This window comes from Ochotona princeps, chromosome X (assembly GCF_030435755.1).
Source record: "Ochotona princeps isolate mOchPri1 chromosome X, mOchPri1.hap1, whole genome shotgun sequence".
NCBI classification, from domain to species: Eukaryota; Metazoa; Chordata; class Mammalia; order Lagomorpha; family Ochotonidae; genus Ochotona; species Ochotona princeps.
Genome location: NC_080865.1, coordinates 65,953,138 through 65,967,140, shown reverse-complemented (window position 1 = coordinate 65,967,140; position 14,003 = coordinate 65,953,138). Strand labels below are relative to the sequence as shown.

General features: G+C 42.3%; 1 protein-coding gene and 1 pseudogene across 1 annotated transcript in view; one reads left to right on the top strand and one right to left on the bottom strand.

Moving 5' to 3' along the window:
- The window catches only part of TRMT2B (tRNA methyltransferase 2 homolog B), a 95,675-nt gene extending 81,672 nt beyond the window's left edge, over positions 1 to 14,003 (top strand). The window contains 2 exon segments of the mRNA XM_058659198.1: positions 10,731 to 10,810; positions 12,570 to 14,003. Coding sequence (XP_058515181.1) covers positions 10,731 to 10,810; positions 12,570 to 12,642 — 153 coding nt within the window. The 3' untranslated portion in view covers positions 12,643 to 14,003.
- LOC101517329 (histone H2A.Z-like) lies at positions 608 to 1,122 on the bottom strand (annotated as a pseudogene).

The following is a 14,003-nucleotide window of genomic DNA, read 5'->3' as shown; positions in this document are numbered from 1 at the left end:
ATTACTATGTCAATTAATTCCATGATGATGTAAATTTTTGCTGATGGTATGTTGGAGCTTTCAATTGACTGGGATGATACTCTGCTGGCTCTGTCTTCAGACCAGAGAGGGTATACCTAAGAAGCCGTTGAACTTGACGGGACAATAAGATACTGGACTCTATGTTTGGTATACGCTTGCAATGGGGAAATCTCAACTGAACTTGAGCTGTGGTTATGCAACAAGGTGGAGGAATCCACCATGGTGGGAGGGTTTGGGGAGGGGTGGGGAGAACCCAAGTATCTATGTAACTGTGTCACATAATACAATGTAATTACTGAAGTTAAATAATAAATAATTAAAAAAAAACAAAAAAACAAAAATAATGATTATCATCTTTTTGGGGGGAAGGTGACCTTTATTGAGCTTATCCACCTGGGTGGACATAATGTCTGTACAAAACCAAATGTTTGTTATTATAACTTCTGCATCACAATTGAAATCTAGTTTTTAAAGAAACAGTCAACTCAATCAAAACCCACCACTTCAGAATCAATAGCTTCTTTGAAGCCACAGTAATAATATGATAAAGACTTGAATGCAGAAATTTGGTTGGTTGGAAAGCTAATTAAATTTCCAACGTGCTCAAATAGAATTGCAAAAAGGCAAAATTGTGTTTTTCAGTGATACAGTCCACTGGAATCACCAACACTGGACAGTTGTTAGAGTATTTAGAGTCCTGAGACAACAAGGAATCCAGGGATCCTTTAGACAATCTGTTGTCTTTCTTCCCAGTTGGAGACTTGTGAATGTGTGGGATGACATCAGCAGTAGCAATCGTAGCCTTGATAAGAGAGTCCAGTTCTTCATCTCCACGAATAGCCAGTTGCAAGTGACGCAGGGTAATAAGGTTTAAGTCTTTAGATGCATTTTCCATCAGCTCAAGTACCTCTGTGGGGAGGTACTCCAGGACGGCTGCGCTGTACACAGTGCGGTGGCACCCACACATCTGTGGCTGGTCGTCCTGGATTTCAGGTGTTGGTGAATGCGACCCACCAGAAACTGCAAGCCGGCTTTCTGCGAGCAGGAAACCACCTTTATCCAGGCCTTTCTGGAGTCCTTCCTAACCTTACCACCAGCCATTTCAAATTCTGCCGAAGCTCAGCCAAGCAAGCCCCTGCCCCCTCCGCCCCAGCAAGACCCCCAACCACCTACTCCTCCACTGCACGCAATTCAAACTGCTGATTATTATCTTTATAGTCAGTAGAGATGGCATTAGTGAAGAGTGACTGTCAGTTCAAGTGTTCTGTGTCATCAGAGTTAAATCTCACCGTTTCAGCTTTGAGATATAAGTTAAAAAAAAAAAGCAAAGAAATATAAGTTCAAGGAACGCCATCAACATTTCTCCCAGTGGAGCCAGTTTTGTACTAGGACAGTTGGTTATAGGATCACCTGTTGATCTGACCATGATGTAACACACTCCTCTCAACCCAGTCTGGGTTGCCTATTAAGAATCTTCAATAACAACCCTCTGAAAAAGAGATATTTTCCAAGGTCAGTATGGTGGTATTTCAAGCTACTCTTCCACTTGCAGTGCCAGCATCCCATATGGGTGCTCGTTCTAGTCCTGGCTGCTCCACTTCTGATTCAAATCCCCACTGATGGCCTGGGAAAGTAGCAAAGGTGGCCCAAGGCCTTGGGCCCCTGCACCCATGTGGAATACTCAGAAAAACCCTCCAGGATCCTCGTTTCAGACCAACCCAGCTCTGGCTGTTTTGGCTATATGGGGAGTGAACCAATGAATGGAAACAATCTCTGTCTCTCCCTCTCTTTCCATTACTCTTTCAAGTAAGAAAAAATAGATTTTATTTTAAAAAGATACTTTTCTTCCCTTGTTCTTTTAAAAAAGATTTATTTTTTTATTTGAAAGGCAGATTTATAGAGAGAAGGAGAGACAAAAAGATCTCCGCTGGTTCACTTTCTCAGTGGCTGCAATGCCCAGAATTGAGCCGACACAAAGCCAGGAGCCGGGAGCCTCTTCCAGATCTCCCATAAGGGTGCAGGGTCCTGAGGCTTTGGGCCGTCCTCTTCTGCATTTTTTTTCCTCTTCTGTTTTTAGTGATTTCACATTATACATAAAAAGCTTATTATAATCAACTAGTATCAGTGTTTACCTTTGAAAAGGTCCTCAAATACCTTTTCAGCCCCCAAATTTCTTCTCTTTCTTTGGTACTCCAATGATTAAAATGCTCCATCCTATTTTCACTGTCCTGCAGGACTCTGAGGCTTTGTTATTTCTTTTCCGTCTGTTTCCTCCATTGTTCGGAGTGAATGATTACTATTGTTTTATCTTAAATCCATTGATTCTTTTCTCTATTCATTCCGTTATAGGCAATCTATTACGTTTTTTTATTAAGATTTTTTTTTAATGTTAAAGTTTCAGTTTGCTTTTTATGCATTCAATTGTGTTGTTGAGACTTTTGTTTCCAGCATGCTTCTAATTATTTGTTGAAGCATTTTTGTAATATTTGCTTTAAAACACTTGTCAGAAAATTTCACATTTATCAACTCAGCGTTGGAATGTGTTGATTTTGTTCTCTCATTCAAGTTTTTTTCCTGGTTCTTCATAGAGCAAGTGATTTTATGTTGTATTTTAGTGTATTTTAGATATTTTGAATATTTTGAGTACTAAGTTGTGAGACAATGCATTCTATTTCTTTTTTTAAAAAAATTTTTAACTAGCAATCGCCCTATGTCAATGTGGTATGAATGCAGCTGATTTTGACAAAACTGAAAGACCATCTTGCCTGACTTGTATCACTTTCTTTTTGCTGGGTCAATTTGGAAGTTTTGCTCCTTGCTGGACCTCCTTCTTGACAAAGGCTTAGAGAGAAGTGTGCTCTTGTGCCTGTCTCGTTCCACCTTGTTGCTGCCAAATGGTGTGTTGTGGAACTTCATCGCCCTGCTGGCCACCTATCAATACCAGACAGGAGAGCTGGGAATGGAAGGCTGACTCATTGCTGCTAAGTGAAGATGGCTACTCTCACATCATTTCAGCTGGACAAATGAGTTTCAATTAGCGCTACCTGTACTTGGGAGGTGGGGTACAAGTTCATTCTCATTGATCCTACTGTTACCACCCCTGTAGAGGAGGCAGAGGGGCCTTATGTGGGCATCTCTGCCCTGTGGAACCATATGTGGGTATCTCTGGTTGATGCCACTGGGAAGAGGCATATTTTTCTTTGTTATTTGATTACAGCATGGTGTATATTATCAGAATGGCCTTCTAGTCTGTTTAGGCCTCACTTTCTATAGCCACTTAGCAAACAAGTGTTTCTTGGGACTCTGTTTTTGGGTCTGAACCTTTTGATAGTTTCAGGATGTAAGCTTCTCCTGCATCCTGCATTCTCTGGAATGTATGAGAGATAAAAAGTAACCCCAGCTACTCACCACCATAGTATTATTTAAGCCCCTAGGCAAACTACCATGTCATTTTCACCTTCCACATTTTTGTTATGACATGGAGTTTTTTGTTTGTTTGCTTACTTCTAAATTTTAAAAGGGAGGATTATTGGGAAATTGGTTTTAAAATTTGCTTTTTATTTCCGTTCATCTACTTTTTAACTGACTCATTTTTTTTGTTATATTATTTTTTATTGATTACGTTGCATTATGTGACACTGTCTCATAGGCTCTGTGATTCCCCCAACCCCTCGCCATACCCTCCCCTCATAGTGGATTCTTCCACCTTGTTGCAGTATTACAGTTCAAATTAAGACTGACTCATTTGTAATGCATAGTGACAGAAAATGAGAGAGAGAGAGGGAGAGAAAGAGAGAGAGAGGGAAAGAGAGAGAGAGAGAGAAAGGTGTTCTATGTGTTGGCTTACTCCCTAAAAGGCTGCAACAGCAAAGTCTGGACCAGGCCAAATCCACAAGCCAGGTGCTTCATCCAGGCACACCACAGGACAGCAGGGACCCAAGCATTCTGGCCATCTCCATTTCTTCTCTAGGCAATTAGCATGGAATTGGATCAGAAGTGGAGGAACTGGGACTTGAACTGGTGCTCATATGGGATGTTGGCATTCTAAGTGGTAGGTTAACTGGCTGCACGACAGTACCACTACTTTCTTCTTTTTTAGGTATACTTTTTCTTTTCTTGTATTATTGAGTTGTCTGCTTAGTTAATTTATTGTCAGGAATAATTCATGTATTATCTGTTGAAGTGTGTTGGAATAAAAATGTGCATGAAATACTTTAGCTTTCTTATGAGTGCTACTTTGATTGTGTGTCATGGGTTTAGATGGGTGCCAATTTTCCTGCTGATCATCTCTAAACAGTTTGTAATTTCTGTTGTGATTCTTTATTTAACTCAAGGGTTATTTAGAAGAGGTTTTGAAAATGCCAGGTGAAATGGGGGAATCAGGAGTAATCCTAACAACCTCTTAACAGGAGGTAGCAGGGAGGGGTCCCCAGAGTGGAGCAGGGGGACAGGAGGAGGCTTTTATCCCAACCCTGAAGACACCCAGATCCTCACCAAGGACTATCAGTATGAGCACCGAGGACTACATCCCTGCTGCCAAGGAGACCACGGGGAAATGGAGTGCCTTCGGAGACCAAGAACTCTGAGGTCAACCACCCCCATTTGGATCTACCACATGGGATGGAAGAAGCCCAAATCCTGCCTTGCAGGTTCCAACAACCACCAGGATCCCTGAGCGGTCCGCAGAAACAGAAGAACAATAAACTTCCTTCAGGACTAGGGAGAGGAGCTTTCTCTGGTCCTTGCCTGCTTCCAATTTTGGGTCCGCACCCCCTCTCGTAATGACCATCAGGAGCGCTCCAGAAACCCCTCAAAACAAACAAACAAACAAACAAACAAACAAACAAAACTAGAATAGATAGAGAACAACAAGGAAATCTTAGAAACATACAGGAAACGGTCAGCGGGGATGCACTTATAACTCACTGGGTGGGACACAAAGATTAGTTACTCCTCACTGGGGTATGGGAGACTTCTCTGCACACCCCTCCTAAACACGCTCACCTAAACTGTTGACATATATCCTGTTAGAAGTATAGAGTTAGACCACCTGAAAAACAGCCAGGTTCAGCGAAAACATGCTTCAATGCTATAAACTGCTAAATACTAAAATTAAAATAGGCATGAGACAGCTGAATAGCAATCTAAGCCATTTTAAGGTGTATAGAAAATGGTTGAATATAAACCAAAATTGAAATGTCTATGAAGAAGTCACAGGTTGTGAGAACCTGCATTTTCCTATTAACATATTGGTTAATCAATACCATGTCAATTAATGCCACAATGTTGTAAATGGTTGGAAATATTATGTTGGGGCTTTTAATTGATTGGAATGATACTCTGTCGGCTCTACCTTCAGACCAGAGATGGTCTCACCAAGAAACCATTGAACTTACCAGGACAATAAGATGCTGGACTTTATGCTTGGTAAATACCTCCAATGAAAGAATGTCAACTGAATTTGAACTATGGAAATGCAACAAGGTGGAGCAATCCACCGTGGGGGGAGGGTTTGGGGAGGGGCGGGGGGAATCCAAGTGCATAAAAAATGTATCACATAATGCATTGTAATTAATTTTTGACAAAATGAAATGCAATAAAAATGTGACCTCAAAAAAAAAAAAAAGAAAATGCCAGATGGATAGAACTGGACAGTTCTATCTGGGAAGCAGAACTGGGAAGCAGAACTGTCCTTTTCGCCAACATATTTCTACATAATGCCAAAAAGTCCCTTATGGAGCTGTGCCTCTTTGGACAACCTACCATGAAACAATGAAATTAGAAATTTGAGCCCCTATTTTCCTTTCCATATCTTCATTCTTTAGCTATTGATTGTGTACTTAGTATATGCAGTAAATCTCAAGGTGTTTGGTATTGACAAGGAGAAAAAGAAAGTTGGAACATGATTTCAGTCTTTTGGAACTGGAGTATTTAGTCAGTGCAATGATGTTTTTACAAATCAATTTAGTAGTAATATGTCAGCAGTGAATAAATTATGTGCAGTGGGCATTCAGGGACAAGGGAAATAAATATAGACAGAAGCAGTTGGGGAAAAGCTTTTAGAGGAGGGGAAGATATTTGAGTTGGATATTTTTAAATACATTTATTTGGAAGTCAGAGTTACAGAGAGAGATGAAGAGAAATGGCAGAGTGGGAGACGGGGGTGGAGAAAGATACCTTTCATTTGCTGGCCATACCAGCCAGAGCTGGGCCAGGCTGAAACAAGGAGCCAGCAGTCTCATCCAGGTCTCACACATGATAGAGGACCAGGTGCTTGGGCCATTTTCTGCTACCTTTCACAGGCTGTTCGCAGGGTGCCAGATTATAAATGGAACAGAAGGGACACAAACTGGTGTCCATATGGGATGCTGGCTTCACAGGTGGCATCTTTACCCACTGCCACAGTGCTAGCTGCATGAATTGGATCTTAATAGATTAATTTAAGATAACTAGGGCTTAAAAATATAAAGAGAAAAAATGAAAGGCTCTTGAAGGCCAAAAGATTTTTATAGCCAAAAGTTTACTATGGATGGATATGGACAAGTTGTGTTTTGGTGCTAGAGGAAGAATGCAGCTTCAGTTGTGTTGGGTTTTGGATGATTATAGGACATCCAAACGGAAGATATCCTGGAAGGTATTGTTCTTTATTTAGAAATAAGCAAATTAAATTTAGCATTGTCCAAAACAGTAGTCTCTTCTCTCTTGTTTTGATAAGAGAAATGCACTATTCTTGTTTGGATAGGTTTTGGTTGGGTATATGTGTCAGGTGGTATTCCAGTAGCTTCTAGCTACCCTTCCTAATTCATAATGTACTGGTTTATACTGTGTTCTATGCCCTAGGAGGCTTAACTGTATGGATTCCATCAGTAAGTTCCTTTCCCTTGGCTTCTGGAAGGGTTTGAGCAATGGAAATCCCTGGCAGACCAACAGAGGAGGGAAAAGACATATGTCAGAGTATTTATTTTTGGCTTCCTCCTTCAGGAATACGTCAGTCCGGAACTGTCGCTTAACTAAAAATCATAGGCTCCTCTTAAGGGGTTTCTCTGTATACCGCATTCTCTTAAATAAATAAATAAATAAATAAATAAATAAATAAATGAAAAACATGTCATCTAGTCCTTCCTCTCATCCTTTTGGGTGGAGGAAGGGTAAGATTTCCAAGATACTGCACTCTGTCTCACTCTTGGATCCTAACTGCTTGCCCACACCTTTGTAGATAGTCCTTTTGTTAAACTTTCCACCAATTATGCTAACTTGAGGGCACCATCTGTTTGCTGCTGGGACCCAGAGTGATACAGATGAGCTTTCAATTTTCAAAGAATTACAATACAATGAAATAAGCTGAACAAAATATGTCTAAATATGCTTCAGTCTGTCTCTCTGATTAATCTAGGCTCTTGCAGTTCTTTCAGATAATCATTCTGAACTTCGCTCTTCAGAGAACTGTACATGTGGGGGAGTGTGAGTTCACGGAATATTTATAATCGCCTGCATTCATTAATTACCTTTTCCCATGCACTGTACTAAGAATGCATTTAAAAAAAAGATTTATTTATTTTTATTGGAGTTAGATATACAGAGAGGAGGACAGACAGTGAGGAAAGATCTTCCCTCCACTGATTTCACTCCCCAAGTGGCTGCAACAGCCAGAGCTGAGCTGATGTGAAACCAGGAGCCAGGAACTTCCTCCAGGTCTCCCACATGGGTGCAGGGGCTCAAGGCTTTGGGCTGTCCTCGACTGCCTTCCAGGGCCACAAGCAGGGAGCTGGATGGGAAACAGGACCGCTGGGACACAAACCAGCACCTATACGGGATCCTGGTGCATATGGTGAGGACTTCGGCCACTAGGCTATCGCTCCGGGCCCGTAAGAATGCTTTGTATGTGTTATTTTACTTAACCTCAGCAACCCTATGAAGTAGGTAATTTCTTTTTTAAAAAATCTGATTTGTATAGGCAAGGAAACTAAGGCTCAGATAAATTAAATATCCTGCCAGAGATTTGGCAGCAAAGAAATAGCAGAGTTGGAACCAAGATTGAAATATGACCCCATAGTTTATGTTCTAAATCCAAAATGTATTCTTTACATCGGTAGCATCTACAAGCTTACTCAGAACCATCATAGTAGCTCAGCATATGAAGCTGCTGTCTGAGATGCTGGTGTTAAAGTCCTGGCCGTAGGAGCACTGATTGAAGTCAGTCATCCAGCTCCCTGCTAATGCACCTTGGAAAGCTGCAGAAAATTGCCTTGGTACTTTGACCTCTGCACCTATGTGGGAGGCCAGGATAGGTTTCCAGGCTCCTGGCTTCAGTGTGGCTCAGACATCATTGTTGCAGCTGCTGGCAAGTAAACCAGCAGATGGAAGATCTTTGTTTCTCCTTCTCCTTGTTATTCTGCTTTTCAAATAAACAGATTTTTAAAATACAAAAAAAAAAATGTAGAATCATTGGCTCCATCTCACACAGATTGAATCTGTCTCTCCAGATCCTCAGATGCCCTGGCATCGCACTGCAGCAGATTGAACCACCACCTATGAAGAAATGACACACACTCAGATTCTATCCACTGGTTCACTTCCCAAATGGCCAAAATGGGTAGGGCTGGGCCAGGCCAAAGCTAGATCCAGAAACCTCAGTTGGTTCTCCTACTGCAGGGGACAAGTCCATGGTCCAACCTCCACTGCCCTAACAGGCAAATTATTAGGCAGCTGGATCAGAAATGGAGCATCTGGGACACAAACCTGTACTCACATGGATTCCCATGTACCAAGTGGCAGCTTGACTTGCTGTGCCACAACGAAGGACCCTCTGTTGGTACATTTATATACTGCTGATGGTAATGTAAATTGGTACAACTGCTCTGGAAGGCTAGTTAGCCATATCTCCTAAAGCTGAATTTACTTAAGCACCCAGTCATTCTGTTCCTAGATATTTAAGCAAGAGAAACTGTCCTGCATGTACATAGGATACACAAGCATACAAAGGATCTTCGAAAAGTTCATGGACAAACTCTGTTATGGAAAAAGCATTTGTGGGTTTCATTTTAAAAATCTTACTTTTCAATTCAATTTTTCATGAACTTTTTGAACCACTCAATTAGAAACATAAAGACATAGCTTACTGTATTCCATGAAAGTGTTTATGGAGCATGCATAAATAATAAGAGGAAAGACATTCTCACAGATTAGACACACATGCAGTCAGTGGCAGAGCTAGAAGAATCCAGCCTCCCTTATGCTTCTTTCACCTGAATAAGTCAGAGAAGTGTCGCCATGTAAAGGGTTTGCATAGTAATTACCTAGCTTCCTGTGTGTGGTTGTTAGGTCTGTATTTCAGAGCGTGTTGTAGAAGCCTGCTGAATTTGGGGGATATGTAAAATTAGTCATCACTTTCACATGCAGGCAGGAAGAGATTGGTGTAATTTTTTTTTCCACATGGTCACTGTCTCCTAGCCAGGAATGCCAAGTCTGACCTGTTTTAGGGTATCAATGAACAGGACAATGTGAAGCACTAGTCAGCAGGTAACTCTTGCAACCTAAAGCCCAACTCCCTCAGCACTTCTCAGATATCTTGAATTAGCTCTGACAGCTACTGCCAGATCCCAAACCCAATTCAAAGAACCAAAAAGCTACAAATAATCTCTTGTGTAATTACAATGGACCATTGGCAAAGTGTTAGGATCAGAATTAGAAATTCTAACCCTTACCAGTTGTAATGTAGAGGGCCTATGGGATATTTAGGATGAAACAGAACCCTGGAAAGTGAAAGGGAAGTGAATGGTCTCTGTTCTCCTGAAGCTACTGTAGCTACTTTCATGCAGTTTCTTTGTAATTGCCTTTAAACTCCCAAAGTTAAAGACCTTGAAAAGCTACCACAGGAGTATAGGTAGTAGAGAGAATAAGAGGTTTTAGAAAAGCAGGGAAAGGAAGGAAGAATAAACAGGAGACAAGGCCCAGCACTGTGGTTCAGTGGGTTAGGCCATCATCTGTGATGCCAGCATGCCCTATGAGCACCTCTTTGAGTCCTGGCTGCTCCACATCCAATCTAGCTCCCTGCTGATGTGCCTGGGAAAGCAGCAAAAGATGACTTTTATCCTTGGGCCCCTGCCACCCACATGTAAGATGCAGATGGAGCTAAGGTTGCTGGCTTTGGCTTATACCAATCCTGGAGGAGTGAACCAGAGATGGAAAAGTTCTCTCTCTCTCTGTGATTACCGTTCAAAATAAATAAATATTCGAGAAAAGAAAAGACCCTCCTGAATGAGTTGTTTCTGTTCTTTGATGGTTGGAAATGATGGTGTGATCAACCTATCTTGGGCATTTGAGCTTCATGCAAGAGCCTTAAAGAGGCTTTAGGGTTCTAGTCCTGGCAGTGACCTTGTTCAAATTAATTCACCTTTATGAACTTAAGACACCTCATCCATAAAACGGAGATGATACAGTCTGCCGCCTATATTCACAGGCTCTAAATCCACAGATTCTACTGACCTCTGATAGAATATATTTTTAAGATTTATTTACTTTTATTAGAAAGGAAGATTTACAGAACGAAGGGGAGCAAAGAAAGATCTTCCATCCGATGGCTCACTCCCCAAGTGGCCACAAAGGTCAGAACTGAGTCAGTCCAGGGCAAGGAGCCAGGAGCTACTTCCAGGTCTCTCAAATGGGTGCAGTGTCCCAAGGCTTTGGACTATCCTCTACTGCTTTTCCAGGCTACAAGCAAGAAGCTGGATGCAAAGTGGAGCAACCAGAACATGAACCAGCACCCATATGGGATCCCAGTATGTGCAAGGTAAGGGTTTTGCCACTGGACCATCACTCCAGTCCCTAGAACATATTTTAAAATAGTTGCTGTGGGAGCCGGCATTATGGCACAGCACGTTAAGCAGCCACCTGTGGCAGACATCCTATATCAGAATACTAGCTTCAATCCTGTATGCTTCACTTATACTCTAGCTCTCTACCAATGCACCTGGGAAAGCAGAAGATGGCTCAAATCATTAGACTCCTGTCACCCACATGGGAGACTCCATGGAATTCCAGGTTCCTGGCTCCAATCTGACCCAGCCCTAGCTGTTGCAGCCATTTGGAAAGTAAACTAGCAGATCAAAGATCTCTATCTCTCCCTCTATCCTTGTCAACTCTGCCTTTCAAATCAATAAGAACAAAAATTATTTAAAAAGATAAAATAGCTCCTTAGTTGAACATATATGAACTTTTATCTTGTTTTTGTTCTTTAAATAAACAGTATTACAACTATTATGCAGAATTTATGTTGTATTAGATATTAAAAGTAGTCTAGAGATGACTTGAAATACACAGGAGAATGTGTATAGATTATACACAAACACTGCACCATTCTATGACAGGAACTCAAACATCTATGATAGTTCACGGCTTAGGGCTCAAGACTCAGTCTCCTGCTGATTCCCAGGGATGACTGTGATAGTATTTACATATTTTGGTTGTTGAAGTATGTAAAGTGTTTAGCTTGATGCATGACCAAAGCTAAGTAATAAGTTAATGATCGTACTTGTTATGTTAACAATGTCATGGAGGCTTTTGTTTAGGAAAGAGAAGTCTGTTTTATGTAATGTCAAATACAGGACAGAGGTCAAGGAGGATGGAAAATGATAAAAGGCAAGGCTTTGAAAGTTGATTAAAAAATCTGAGTGATATTTACATTTGAGACATGCCTTCTGCAGTCCTTATTTTTACTGAAAGTGGGAATCTGTTTAAAAAGCAATTCCATCACTTTTTGTGCTCAGGATACATATTTACTTTAATTTCAGGCAGAGTGAGTAATACAGCACCTGCAGCTGTGACAGCCCAAAACAGACTTTCTGCTTGTTACTTTCTGTGATATGCAAATATTTTCTCTTTGCACTATCCAAGACATTTGTGGCTGTTGAATACTTGAAATGCAGTTAGTGTGACTGACTGAACAACTAAAAATTTAATTTTAGTGAATCTTAATTGGCTTACATTTCAATAGCCACATGTGGTTACCAAAATGGACAGTGCAACTCTGGGTGCCCTGGAAAATCCATTGGTCTAATTAGGAAAGCACAACATATACTATGAGACCAGTGAAACCCCATCTGAATTGGGATCAGTCGAAAGTTGGTTGTTCAGAAAAAAAAAAATCCTAGTATCCTGTAGGCTGGAGAACTTAAAAAAGAGTGTTGTAGAGCAGTAAAGATGTTTGGACAGGAAAGAGGAGGCAACAAATTATTCCAGATGGATTGGAAGGTGTAAGGAATGATTCTGAGTTGGAAATGCCTCATACGTGAAAGTTTGAGGACAACGGCCATTCCAAAATGGATCATTTATCTTGGGAGTTAGATAAGTTTGGGCCAGATCTTGGGCAACCTTGATTGCTAGCACTGTTTGTTTTGTTTTGTTTTAAACTTTATTTTTAATATTGTTTATATGGATAAGAGGGAGGTATGCCCATGTGGTCCAGTTATTAGGGTGGGGAAGGTCAGATATGGAGGAACGTGGATGGGGCACATATTTCAGTCTTTTGTTTTTTTCTTCTTTGTCCATAGGGGAAGATGGGGAGAGAGCTGCTCCTTGCCATCAAACTACATCAGCACCCAGGGATGGGGGACAGTCCTTTGATGATTCCCTAGAGAGCCCCATGTGAAGAGTGTTACGAGGATATTACTTCAGTGGTTTCAATAGTCCTGAGATGTTGTCGGTTTCGTCACTCTAGGAATGAGAAAATCTTCCAAGGTCTACTAGTTGACAAAGCCCACCTTAGTTCATCCACAGACCCAGGAACATACTACAAAGCTTAGCCAGGAGAGTTGTCCAATCTGTTCTTTCCATCCTCTGACAAGGCACTCTTCATCCTCTGCTGACCTAGATGAACTGGCTGTCATGTCCCTGTGTGCATCTGCGTATGCTGTCTACTGAGGCATTAGCAACTGAGCAGACCCAGTCTTGTATGTGCTGGTGGGTGTTGCTACCCAGCCTAACATGGTGGCTCCTAGTCCTGGCACTCACCAATGGGTACTGCGGCCTAGCCTAACCTGGCCCACCCCCAGACTCAGCTCTCATGTGACACAGTGGGTGCAATGGCCTAGCAGACCTGTTCTATACCCATTCTGCCTCTTGTGAGCACTAGCAGATGCTGCAGCCCTGTATAGTTTGGCCTGCCTCCAGACCCAGCCCACTCTCTCAGGCTGATGGATGCTTCAGCCATGACCAGCCTGGTCTGCAAACAGCCCCAGCTCTAATAATCACCAGTGGGAGCTGCAGCCCAGCAGAGGAGTCCCCAGAGTTTCCTGTACCAGGTCCGTTCCCATCCTCAGGTCTTACTTGTACTGGTAGGTGCTTTGACCCAGTCTGTCATGACTTACCCACAGTCTCAGCTCTTGTTAGTGGGTGCTGCAGCTCAGCCCAGCTGTGTGTGGCTTATACCCTGTCATGACTCTCACGCATGCCAGCAGGTGCTAAGACCTGGTTTAGCCTGTACTATACCCAGACCTGGCCCACACAAATGCTGACAGGTGCTGCAGCCTTGCCTGTCCTGGCCCTCACCCAACCCTGACTCCCATGCTCCTCAGAGGGAGCTGAGGACTAGTGGGCAAGTTTCCCAACTTCCTCTACCTGACCTGCTCCCAGCCCCAGATCTCACATGTACTAGAAGGACAACAGCCCTCCTTGGCATGGTCTGCCCTCATGTGGCCCTTGCATGTACCAGTGGGTATCACATTCTGGCCTCACCTGGGCTTCTCCCAACCCCAATCCTTGCAAATATCAGGTTTTTTCCTGTCAGGTGAGTTCCGTGGTCCAGGCTGCTCAGCCCATCTCTGCCCAGAACTCTGCATAAACTGTTGGGTGCTGCAGTCCCACAGAGATGAGCCCACAAGACCCCTACAGAATCTAGGCCCAGATCTGGTTCTTTTACTTTCTGCTGGGTGCTGTAGCCCAGGCAACAAGGTCTACCCCCTACTCTGACATTCATGGATGGATAT